The sequence below is a fragment of the Ctenopharyngodon idella genome, chromosome 23, assembly GCF_019924925.1.
Source record: "Ctenopharyngodon idella isolate HZGC_01 chromosome 23, HZGC01, whole genome shotgun sequence".
Classification (NCBI taxonomy): Eukaryota; Metazoa; Chordata; class Actinopteri; order Cypriniformes; family Xenocyprididae; genus Ctenopharyngodon; species Ctenopharyngodon idella.
In genome coordinates this window covers 987,352-1,000,477 of record NC_067242.1, presented here as the reverse complement: position 1 = coordinate 1,000,477, position 13,126 = coordinate 987,352, and the positions used below count along the sequence as shown (strand labels likewise).

The following is a 13,126-nucleotide window of genomic DNA, read 5'->3' as shown; positions in this document are numbered from 1 at the left end:
TTGGTGTAAGGTGCAAATAACAATATTTTGGATGAATTTCTTGTGCAAACGGTCTAACAGCTAAAGCGCAGCACGTTAATTAAAGGAAAGAAAATGGAAACTAAACATGAAAAAATGTGGATGAACTGGTCGTCCTCAGTAATATGTAGAGTTTATCATGTTTTCTCTCTCCTTTGTGAAATCTAGTGGCTGATTTAGACTGGATAGCCTCATGTCAACGTAAACCTTCAGTGTATTTCCACTAGACAAAATATCCAGTCTGTGGCATCAGTAAAGATTCTGTGTGATAGGCTTGTTCCAGCACACACTGTCCTCGCTCTGTAAAACACGTACGGAGGAACTGTAGAAAATGCCCGGCTCTGTTGGCAAGCCTTGAGCAATTCAACAAGGCGTCCTTCTCCTCGTTTGAGAATTACACACCTGTGGCATTTTAAATAAACGAGTCTTATGAATAAGCCAATGTCTTTGCTACAGTAGTGATGACTGTGCTTTACAGCCCAGGCTGTATAAATACATATGAATATGAATATTTGGGGCTGTTATTACCTGTGTTTACCTGCGGTTGCGTTTTTCTCTCTCGTGCTGAAACAAAGGAGGGCTCTAGTACAGAAAGACAAAGAGAAACACTTTGGTTCCACCTTGAATTTGAAGGCTGGAATCCATTTGGAGTGGCTTTACTGTATCACTCAGCAAAATCCCAATCCAGACAGCAGGATTATGTTTCATAATCAGCAGAATCATGAAGCTGTCATTAGAGAATACTTTTTATTTATTATATTGCTTCATCATAAGCTTTATTGCGCAAAACAGACCACAGTGGAGCACAAAGGATCGTAAGGAAAGGAAAAGTGATGCTCTTGTTTGTCAGATTCATTCCCAATAGAGCTGCACGGATAATTAAAAAAGAATAGGCTTACAGATGAGTGCTTTGTGTTTCTCTGCGGTTGTTTTGCTTTATTTTATTGTTGTTGTTTTTGTTTTATTTTGTGGTTGTTTTGTTGTTTTGTCTTATTTTATTTTGTGGTTTTATTTAATTTTGTTTTGTTAAATTTGTTTTATTATTTGTTTTGTTTTTGTTTTTATATTGTTGTTTTGTTTTGTGATTTTAGTTTTTGTGTTTTGTTTTGTTTAATTTTATTTAATTTTTGTTTTATTTTGTGGTTTTGCTTTATTTTGCAGTCGTTTTTGTTGTTTTGCTTTATTTTGTGGTTTAGTTTTTTTTGTTGTTTTTATTTTATTTTGTAGGGTTTTTTTGTGGTTGTGCTTTATCTTGTATTTTTGTTTTTTGTTGTTTTGTTTTATTTTTTTTTGTGGCTGTTTTGTGTAATTTTTGTTTTATTTTGTGGTTTTGTTTTTGTGTTTTTGTTTTTATTTTGTTTCATTTTCTTGTGATTTGTTTAGTTTTTGTTATTTTGTGGTTTTGTTTTTTATTTTGTAGTTTGGTTTTATTTTGTTGTTTTAGTTTTTGTTTTATTTTTATTTTTTGTTTTGTTTTTGTGGTTGTTTTTTGTAGTTGTTTTTATTTGTGTAGTTTTCGTTTTGCTTAATTTTGTTTAAATTTGTTTTTGTTTTGTAGTCATTTTGTGTTTTGTTGTTTTATTTTGTGGTTGTTTTTTAGTTTAGTTTTTGTTTTATTTTATTTTGTAGTTTCATTTTTGCTGTGGTTTTGTTTAATTTTGTTTATTTTGTGGTTGTTTAGTTTTTGTGGTTGTTTTTTGTAGGTTTGTTTGTTTTATTTGTGTAGTTTTTGTTTTGTTTAATTTTGTTTACATTTTTTGTTTGTTTGTTTTTTGTAGTTTTATTTTATTTTGTAGTTGTTTCATTTTTGCTTTGTTTTATTTTGTTGTTTTATATTGTAGTTTTGTTTTGTTTTGATGCCTAAAGCTGTTTACTGTTTCATTTGATTTGATTTAAATTTATTTGACAAGTTCATTATCCCATACAACCATCTTTTTACCGCTCTTTTAAAACTTCATAAAATCCATTAAACCGTTTAATGGCGCTGGTAATTTATTCCATACAATTATGCTAAGCAGTTCCCACCAAGCTTTTAAATTTACATGGACAAATATTGTAATTCCTAATATACTCCTAATGTCATAGCTATGCTGCTCTCTCACCATATCATTTCCTAAATAACTAATAACCCAATTATTAAAAATTGTGTCATGCGCATTTTTTTTTTTTCTTCCACAGACAACAAGCCCAACCCCTTAAAACATTCACTACTCAAATGAGATTTGAATTTATCTTTCATACTCTGGGAGCAGCTACTATACCAAAAGGAGCTTGCATAATCAAAGCACCTGCCAATATGTTAAACCTAAAGACAGTCAAAGCACTTGTTCAAAAAGGTGCTAAAATTTCAGTACAACATGAAAGACCATTATATTTAGTGCTAGCATCCGAGGTATTGTTCAGTGCTAACCGTGCCGGTGGGACGCACACATGCCCTTAAAGCTCCATTTCTTTTCTTGTTGTAGCAAACCCACGTCGCTTATTTTTCAAACATTGTGTTTCAATGACTAGCTGTACCTGCTCTCAGTGTTCAAGGCTGCTTCAGAGAATAAACACCTTGTGCAACAAATGGAATTCAAACAGCTTGAGTGCTGAAATGAGTCCTGGAGCCTTTGGATTTCATGCACGTTCTCAGCTTTTTCAAGGTTTTTTTTTTTTTTTTTTTTTTTTAAGTAAGTCGAGAAAGATAATCCCAGCTCTCTGCATTGCAAATTGAAGCGTGATGCTTTGAGCCCACAGCTGCTCAGCCAACACACCTCACCTTTGCACAGCACTGACTTCGCTTTTTGTTTCTGCTTATCAGTCCAGATCTTTGTTCCTATGTGGCGATCCGATAGAAACCCCCTGATTATCCCGTACCGCCCCTGACAGCGATGCATTGTTTGACTGTTGCCTAGCTACGGCTCTAAGCCTGAGATCGTGCCGGAGGTTTATGTGGCCGTCCTGCGTTAGGGTGCGGCTCAAGTCAACCTCCATTCCTCTTAGACTCATCAATATTGTCAGTCCATATTTCGAGCCTCTTCACTGTGCTGTTCACAATCTCACTTTATTCTCACGATCCTTTATTTTTTAGTCATCCCATGGGATGAGTTATCGGCTTTTATGAGGATGTGTTTGAGAACCTTTTGAAGGCTTTATGCACTCTGCAGAAATGTCAATATTCAATGGCAAAACTATTTTATTAAAGGTGTCTTGCGATTATTTTTGTCAAATGTTTGAGTAAATAGCTGTTTCTATACTAGTGGAGATGGGCCAGTCACTTAGTAAGGTTCTTTTTGATTATTTTTATTATTGAAATTTTGATTATTTAAGTGGTACTTTAAAGTCTTCATGAAAGGGAAGTTGTGTTTCTTCCCTATAGTGCTGTATATCAGAGTGAAACAGCTTTGCAAACAAGAACAAATGTAGGGCGGGGCTTGATTTTGTCTGTGGGGAATTGATTGGATGGTTGTGGTTTGCTATTGGTGGATCTCATGTGAGTGACAGGTTGCCCCGCCCTCATCATCAGAGAAGAGATGCTGCAAGAGGGAGGAGAAGATATTCTGATTCAAGATTACCAGAACATGCAATCATTTAGATTTATCAATCCATTTTATTTTTATATTAACTTTAATTAACAAGTTGATTGCATGCAGTGTTTTAAAATAAAGAGTGCCACTTAAAAATAAAATGAGGAAATTATTTAATCATTGATCAGTAAATTAATAAAATAAACTTTAAAGCCTTTTTAACAGTTTATTTAGTTAATGCTTAAATTGTTAGTTAGATGTAACAATAAAATAATATATTAACTCATTTTAAATTAAATTTAAAATGATCCATTTGAAATTTAAGTTAAAAATTAGTTATTACTTTTGTTATATTTAACATGAATAAAACCGTTTTGAATATGTTTTTGCGATTGTATTTATTCCTTTATTTTATTTTTCAGATTGTTGCTTCTCGTCTTGTGCTATTTTTTTTTCAGCATTGCATTTTCAAAACATAAAATTAAAAACGTCCCAGCAAACATTTGGATGTTTAATGACCATTGAAAAGTCATGGTTAAAAAATAGTTCCAAAATATAATTTGAATGGACGTCTTAGATGTTATTCAATTAATTAATTAATTAATTAAGTATTATATATTGAACTATACATATCTAAAAGTCAAAGTAACAATTATTCATGCAACCCTAGAGAATTGCAGACATGTACAAACGTATCTGAATGCATTTTTAGAAAATGTTCTGTTACATATTTTTACCCATTTATGCCGACTATTTTTGGCCAGGGAGACAACGTTGCCGTCGGACCAGTGTTTGCTGGGATTTATTTTCATTCATGTCAACAAGAAATGCGTCCCAAAACCAGCCTAGTTATTGAAGACTTTCTTAATACCAACTAATTCATTCATGCAAGCCATTTGCAAAACGTGGTTCTGGACTGTGGCCTGGATGTGCTTTAGAGGTTTTAGCTCTGAATCAAACAAACACTTCAGTTGTTCTACCTCAGAATTTCACCTTTAAATCAATGTGTCACTTGCTGTTTCTTTGCAATTGTTGAGAAATCTACTAGCGATAACTTCTGAGTCAAACTTGTTTCAACACCAAATTTAGAATTACAGAGAATTTCCTCCAGGCTTGTGGTCATAATTTCCTCATTAAAGCTGTAATGAAGTGGTCAAGAGGTGTTTGTTTGGCTTCTTGATGTGTGAATACTATAGCATGATTTCTTAAAGGAGTATATGCTGATAATCCTGCTGCTGAAGAGGTTGAAGAGGAGGACGAGAGCACGAGCGACGGCAGCGTCTCGCTCTCAGACGGTGTGCACTGCTCAGTCAGCCGTGGAGAAGCTCCTGAAGGGGAATTGCGTAACACATTTCACACAGCTCCAGTGAAGCTTCCTTTCTGTGTGAGCTGGACTGCCAATGAGTCTGAGTCCTCTCTTTATTATAAGTGCCTGTCGCTTTAAATGCTCAAGCTCTTTAAAGCAGGATAGATTCTGATTGGCTGTCAGTGTTTATTTATATTGATCATCAGCTGAAATAATCATTGTGAAAATGATTCCAATGATATCGTTCCTCTGTGCTATTCTTTTACATCTCTAATCTATTCTCGTCCTTGAATGGCCTTACACTGTAAGTGACATGAACGAAACAGAATTAAATTGTTAATTGCAATTATTTGTATGACAATTAAAGGGTTAGTTCACCCAAAAATGACATTTGTCATTAATTCCTCACCCTCATGTCGTTCCACACCTGTAAGATCAGAACACAAATTAAGATATTTTTGATGAAATCCGAGAGGTTTATGACTCGTCCATAGACCGCAATATAATCAACACTTTCAAGGTCCAGAAAGGTACTAAAGACATCGTTAAAACAGTCATGTGACTGCGGTGGTTCAACCTTAATGTTATGAAGAGACGAGAATACTTTTTGTGCGCAAAAACAAACCAAAATTAACGACTTTATTCAACAGTATCTTTTCTTCCCTGTCATTATCTTACACAGGTGACACAGTGAAGCTTCCACGTTTACGTCCGAACGCCGGCTCAGTATTGGCCAAAGCTGATCACGTGACGCATGCGTGTGACGATGACGCAGGAGCCGACCAATAATGAGTTGGCATTCTGACGTAGAACCTGGATGCGCTGGACGTAAACAACGAATGAGAATGACACAGAAGAGAAGAGAGTGTTGAATAAAGTGGTTATTTTTGTTTTGTTTTTGCGCACAAAAAGTATTCTCGTCTCTTCATAACATTAAGGTTGAACCACTGCAGTCACATGACTGTTTTAACAATGTCTTTAGTTCCTTTCTGGACCTTGAAAGTGTTGATTATATTGCTGTCTATGGACGAGTCATAAACCTCGGATTTCATCAAAAATATCTTGATTTGTGTTCTGAAGATGAACGAAGGTCTTATGGGTGTGGAACGACATGAGGGTGAGTAATTAATGACAGAAATTTCATTTTTGGGTGAACTAACCCTTTAATTGTCAGCACAAATTTCATGATCATGATGGGTCTAATGTAAGTCATGTTTGGATAAGAGCGTTTGCCAAATGCAGAAATGTAAATGCAAATAAATGGCTCAAGAGTAGCACAGACTATCAGCATCAAGTCTGGTCCATTTTGCAGCTTATTGTTATCAGGAAAAGGCAGATATATTGTGTTTTTGTTTTTTTTTTTACCAGTTTTTCTGTCTTTTATGTTGACAGAGATGAGAACGCAGACGCACCACAGCTCAGATTCTCTCTTTTTTGCCTTTTTATGCTGTTAGTAGAGATTCACCGATTTATCTGCCGCTGGTTTATCGGCTATAGCATGAAATAACAAACTGATAGTTATTAACTGCGTAAAGGCGCAGAGTTGTATAATGTCTTTCTATTTATTACAGATATATTGAATGTTCTATAATATGTGTTCAGACTAGTGTAACTTAATGCATGCGTTTTTGAACTTTGCTAATATATTTTCATGATAAAAGTTCAAGTAAGCGAGCAAGTGATAAATATCGGTATCGGAACCGTCGCCAATAGTTGTTCGGAAGCGGTTAATTGTTAGTAAATGTTACTTTTTGTAAATTTCATTGGAGATTGTGTTTTATATATATATATATATTGGCATTGGCATTGGCCATTAAAAAAGTATTAAAAAAATATACCGGTCAGTCTTTAGTTATACAGCACGTGTCCGTCTGAAAGGCATTTAGAATGACCAGAAGTTTCTAACATGATGTTTAGGGACGGGCAAATCTGAAGTCTGAACCACACACAGATCCACAGCTCACATCTGCTACATCGAGTTTGTGACGTTTCTATGAATGAATCTGCTGTTGCTCAATTTGATTACAGTAAGTTTCCCTTGCGTTCACGTACTGGAATGTTCCAGATTTATTGTGGCTGCTGGAGTTTGCCTCAGATACTGCTGATTCCTCATTGAGCTCTGGTTTGTTTCTCTATGAATGTCGTGTTTTTGGCAGACAGCTGTCAGTCCAGACGTCGCAGGAGTTGGAAGTCTCTTCTCCCGTTCATCACTGAACCGGCACTCTCAGCGTTTTCAAACTAAACATTATTCTGGAAACTTTTGCTGACTCTGGACGAGACCTGTCTCCTGTGGCACGCACATTTCTTTGGGTCACTGCATAAGTCTCTAATGACACAGATGATCAGGTGCTGCTTTAACACTGCCTGTGTCTCTACATACTACACTAGACACACACTGCAATATGTCCTTCTGTGTTTACATCTTTACTGAAAACTGCAGTGGTCATGTGACCATGTGTTTGCGGTTCTGAAGCCGTCTAGACTGCAATGCTTCTGACTTTATTGTTGCTTGTGGTTTTTGTCTGTCATGCCTCACCCTGCCTGAGTCACTCCCTTCACTTCCCTCTTCCTCTCTGTCTGTCTCTCACGTTTCCCCTTCTGTGACCAAAATATGATATCATGGCAGTCTTGACTCTGAAGTTTTTATGGAGAGGGTCGTCTCTCATTGGCCCAGTATGTAGGTCTGTTATTAAAGGAGTTTACAGGTGTTATAAGCATGTAGTGATGTCTGTTTGCATACTTTTTTGTTTGTTTGTTGTCTTTGAAATTGTAGAGTTTCTAAAATTGGAGAAAGTTAGGGTTAGATTTGAGAAATCTCAATTTCATCAATAACATTCATCATCTTAATTATTATTAAATAATATTAAATATAAATATGATATTTGTATTAATATTTAATAAAAATATTAAATAATAATTACATAAATTAAATAGATTGTTTTGTTGTTGTTAAATAAAATTAAATATTAATACTATTAAATAACATTGAATTAATAATAACACTCATTGTCGTCATCCTTATTATTGTTTAATAAAATTATTTTAGTAAATATTTTTACATTAAATATATTGCATAACATTATTATTAAAATAATATATTAAATAATAGATTAAGTATTAATACAATATTTTATTAATATATAATTTAATAATATTAAATGTAATAGCATTTAAATAATAATACTCATTGCCATCATCTTTATTATTGTTTAATAATAACTATTATTATTATTATTATTAAAGGGGACCTATTATGCAAAATTCACTTTTACATTGTGTTTGAACATGAATGTTTGTTGAGAGTGTGTACACAACCACCCTATAATGATAAAAATCTTTTTTTTTAATCCTCATAAATCATAAGCAGTATCTCAGAATAAGCCGTTTCCAGATTCTAACCAATGTGACGTCACGAATGCTTAGGCCCCGCCCACGACTGCTGATGGAATCTGCTCTATTAGCATAGACCATGCCCTCAGTGAGCTGTACACAGTCCGCCATGTTTATCTCCTCACCAGAGCATTTAACAGCAGCATTCAAGTAAGAAATATATTCTTATTAAGGTTTAGACTGATATTGCTTTAAAACGCATGCAGATAAAAAGCTTTCATGATGATGAAGAACTGCAGTGTCACGTGAGTGTGACCGCGATAGAGATGATAATCAAAACCAAACAGATGTTTTAGTTTTTGGCAGAGTGTCCATTGCGTTAGTTCTGCAGGCTCCGCCCTCTTCTGGAAAGCAGGGGCGGGGAGCAGCAGCTCATTTGCATTTAAAGGCACATGCACAAAAACAGCATGTTTTTCCTTCCACTCAAAAATGGGCATAATTTATGGTATAATAAATGATCTGTGGGGTATTTTGAGCTGAAACTTCACAGACACATTCTGGGAACACCAGAGACTTATATTACATCTTGTGAAAAGGTCTTCTTTAATATTGATACAATGTTGAATTATATAGAAACCAAAATATAAGCTGGTACAGTCATACCACCAACTTCTTCCCACACATTTTTATTCTGTTAGTGACAACAATCTTCCTCCTGCCCCTGGACTGTGACGTTGTTTTCCTCCAGCCCTCGTCTTGTATGTTTCCTTCCTCCTCCACGGTTTCCTCACAGTGACCTTGTCAGAGAGCCAGAGTCAGTGGGCTGATATTTCTGGCGTCTCGCGGCTGTGATCCCTCGTGAGGCTTCAGCATGCGCTGCCATGACAGGCTGGCTGGAGTTCAAGTGAATATTTTTTTGGTCCAGGTTGGTCTGACAGAATAGGACAGAAATACTTATCAGCAACATAAGTCACCTTGCTTGAACCTTGTCTGTGCAGCATGCAAATCACACACTGCATTAGTGGTCGAGCCACAGAATGTGTGTGTTAAGAGTAACCCATCCTCACCTCGTCACTGGGTAATTGTCACACTTATGAGCTGGACCGATGCGTAAACAAGTTCATTGAGTGCATCATTTTTAAAGATCATTTCCTGTGTTTTAGAAAGCCTCATGCAGTTTGGGAAAAACATGCACACATATTAGAGACGGGTCATGATGGTCGACTATTCAGTTTAATTATCGACTGTGCTTCAGCTTTTTAACAATTTGCAAAGTAAATTCTGAAAAGTGTCTTTTAATTCATTCGGCCACTACAGACAATCTGAGTGATAATACAGCGCTTACTTCAGAACAAAAATACTCATCTCTGTTCAAAAGGTTGGTACTTTTTTAGGGGTTCAAGCACATATTGTTATTAGTAATATTTCCAAAGATCAGCATTCTCCTCTAAAAGTGACTGGGCAGACCAAACCGTAAGTCATAGAGACTTGAAACTTCGAGGGCTGGTAGTACTCCTACCATCTACAACGTCACCAAGGCTCGCCCCGATCAGCCTGACGGGGGCGATACAGCGCTCAAAAGTATGAAATTGCTCACCTGGGTATTTTGGATTTTTTGAAAAACCTACTTTTGCGAACTAGTCCTAGGTTTTTGGCCCGATCAGAACCAAATCAGTGCAGCAGGATTCTCTGGAGTCTGATTGTCAATAATTATCAAAAAACAGTTGAAAATTTTCGATTCACGGTCTCTAAGGGCCGCCAAAACATTTGAAGTGGGCGGAGCCACTTTTACTAAAATGGCTATAACTCGTGAACGGAATGAGATATTTTCACCAAACTTGGCACACCTATGTAAGAGCTCATTCTGTGGTCGTGTGAAAAAGGACGCGGCAACTGGCCACTTGGTGGCGCTATAACAGGAAAAAACCTGAAAATGGCTATAACTACTTCACCATTAGTCCCATTGAGTGAAAATTGGCATGCAGTGTCTTCGTCCGAGGTGCCATGATTGTCTATGAGGACTTCAGCGTGTCTCAAAAAACATGGCTGCCATCGGCCAATGAAGTTTGAGCAGCTATCAGTCTTTTCCATCTATGATTGAGATGGGTACAGGCTTGCTAAATAAAACACATCTTTTTACGCATGTGCTGAAAGGCCCTAAAGCGCTTGAACCCCACAATTGCAGCTCGCAGCTATATTATTTAATGTTTTCGAAAGAAGTCTGTTCTGCTCTCCAAGGCTGCATTTATTTGATTGAAAATACAGTAAAAAAAAAAAGTAATATTGTGAAATATAATAATTTAAAGTATCTGTTTCCATGTAAATATATTTTAAAATGTGACGGCAAAGTGATATATTTTATTTTCAGCATTCTTTGATGAATAGAAAGTTCAGCATTTATTTGAAATAGAATCTTTTGTAACATTATAATTAAGGTTGAAGAGGATAGTGCGGTTGAGGTTGGCGAGGTTGAGTTTGTTGCGGTTGGTCATGTGACCACATCAGAGGAGATAGAGCACAAAAGCTGTACTGTTTTTTTAGGACAACTCAATTTGAACGCTGGTTACCCACATTTGATGTCTTTGTTTGTGACATTTCATTGTAATCATTGTGTAAAGACTGTTGATCTCAAAGCTCTTTTATTTGAATCGGTGTTTGTCTAGATGAAAATGTTTTTTTTCTCAATTCTGAAACATTCACGTCATGTGTTTCTGATTGTTTTCAGCCTTACAATGCTACTGTCACCGGTGCCCGAACCACACGTGTGCCACAGACGGCCTGTGCTACGTGTCCATCACTCGATCGGGCAGCGTCACCACGCAGCAGAGCTGGTGCATCAGCGACACCGAGCTGATCCCACGCGACCGGCCCTTCGTCTGCGCGCCCTCCAACAAGGACGACACGGGGATTTACCCCATGTGTTGCGACACAGACTGGTGCAACAAGAACCCTGACCTCACATCATTCCCAGGTAAGTGTCAGCGCTGCAGCTGCACGCTTAATCAGAATAAAACCCGAAACGCAATACGGCTTAGTGCGATTTATCAAATTGCAGCGCCTGTGATTTAATGAAATATATGTGCTGCATTTTTCAGCGTCTCAGTTCACAGTAAATGCTGCTTCACGTCTGATCTGCTTTGAGATTGAGATGCTTTAACCTGCATTTGAGACTGAAATATGAGCCAAACATCTTCACGCTCTTGAAGCGCGGATCAACAACTCAGAAGCTTTAAGGCTCCCTGTGCTTTTACACCAAAATAAAACATTTAACATTTGAAAATGAAGAAATAAAGACAGTCATTTGTTGTTTTGTTTCTAAAGATTTTTGTTTTATTTTACAATGAAATATTACAATCGTAATATTTCTTATTTTGTTTACTTTTAATAATCACACTAACAATTAGTAATAAAGATAATAATTCGCTGTTTTTATTATTTTTACTGTGAAATGAAATAATGATAAAAATTGCTGCTGTATAAAATAACTATTATTATTATTATTATTATTATTATTTTATAGTCTGATATGTAATCAGAATTTTTGGCTCCAAACATTGCATTTTGGTCCAAAAACATTAGACCTAACTGGCTTCCATTGATGTCCAGTGTCCAAACCAGTACTGTATATATTTTTGCAGGTTGGTTAATGCACTCATACTCAATGACTCTGTGTTTTTGTTTAGAATTAGTAGCTTGAAAATGTCACCGTCACATGCATCTTTCAGCATGACGCTGGAACGCATACGCTCACACTCCAGCCGACTGTGAATGCCTGCAGGACTTCTCTGTTATTAACTTGTTATCTTGGTGCCGTGGCACATTCTGTATGCGGCTCGTGACCATAAACCTCCACCCGTCATCTGACAAAAACAATCCAAGCAAACCATTGGTGGAAGACAAAATTCTGCCCTTTGTCTCACACACATGCAGCTAGCGTGCATTTGATTTTCTGTTGTGGAGGAATTTAGTATGAAGAAATCCTGCTTTACTCGACCACAGACTTTCATGTAAACAAAGGAAAGTCATGTGGAACAGATGGTCCCACCCACACCGTTCGCCGCCTCTTTCAGCCTGTAGGGATCAACTTTTTTTGCAACCCCTATTTTCTGTCCTCGGCCTTCCGTCTGTTTGCAGATTTCTCATTTTTTTCCCTTTTCATCTAATTAACTTGTCTTCCATGGATGTTATGGATATCCACTTGGGATGAATCACACGGAGCGTGTTTGCTGTTTACAGGAGCTTGTGATTTCCCTGGAATGCATCTGTCTGAAGTCTAGACAGTCGTCTATGGGAACGTCTTCATTTCAAAATGAAATAGTGTTACTTGGCTTTAGAAAAAAATGTTAAGGATGCAGAATTGAGCATGACTCATTTGTTTACTTGAAACCAGACACAAAGTCTAGCATTACTGTGTGAAGACAAAAAAAAAAAAAGCGTTACAAAGACTCATTGTGTCTCTTCACTTAAAACGATCACCTGGGATTGGTGAATAATCAACACAAATTTTAACATACTATTACAAGAACCTACAAAGCTAAAAAGTTTTTAATGCAGTCTAACCCTGTTACTTTCAAAATGGATGATTTTGACTTTAGTATCTATCTGTCTGTCGAAATAATCTTTCTGAAACATCTTAATAATAATATATTGTTTTAAAAGAGTGACTGCGGTAAATGATGTCAACTCTCTGATGAATAGATCGATTAGTGAGTAAATGGCACATATGGTTTACAAACAAATAAACAATGTTGCATTCTGAAGATTTAAAGATAGCATTTGTTTGAAAATAATTAGCTTTCCCCATATGTGCAGTCTGGTGTTCATAGTTAACAAGCATCATCGGCATATGCATGTTAGTACAGATCAGTACCAGAAGTGGTAGGCCTTTTATAATAACTCTGTCATTAACAAACATTAATACACAGTAAAAAGGGAGAAAAAAATGGTTAAATGGAGTGCAATG

The 13,126-nt window shown here is 36.3% G+C and overlaps 1 protein-coding gene across 1 annotated transcript in view; it reads left to right on the top strand.

Moving 5' to 3' along the window:
- Positions 1-13,126, top strand: part of tgfbr1b (transforming growth factor, beta receptor 1 b) — a 67,625-nt gene that overhangs the window by 20,272 nt on the left and 34,227 nt on the right. The window contains exon 2 of the mRNA XM_051882897.1: positions 10,889-11,134. Coding sequence (XP_051738857.1) covers positions 10,889-11,134 — 246 coding nt within the window. The remainder of the gene's footprint in view (positions 1-10,888; positions 11,135-13,126) is intronic.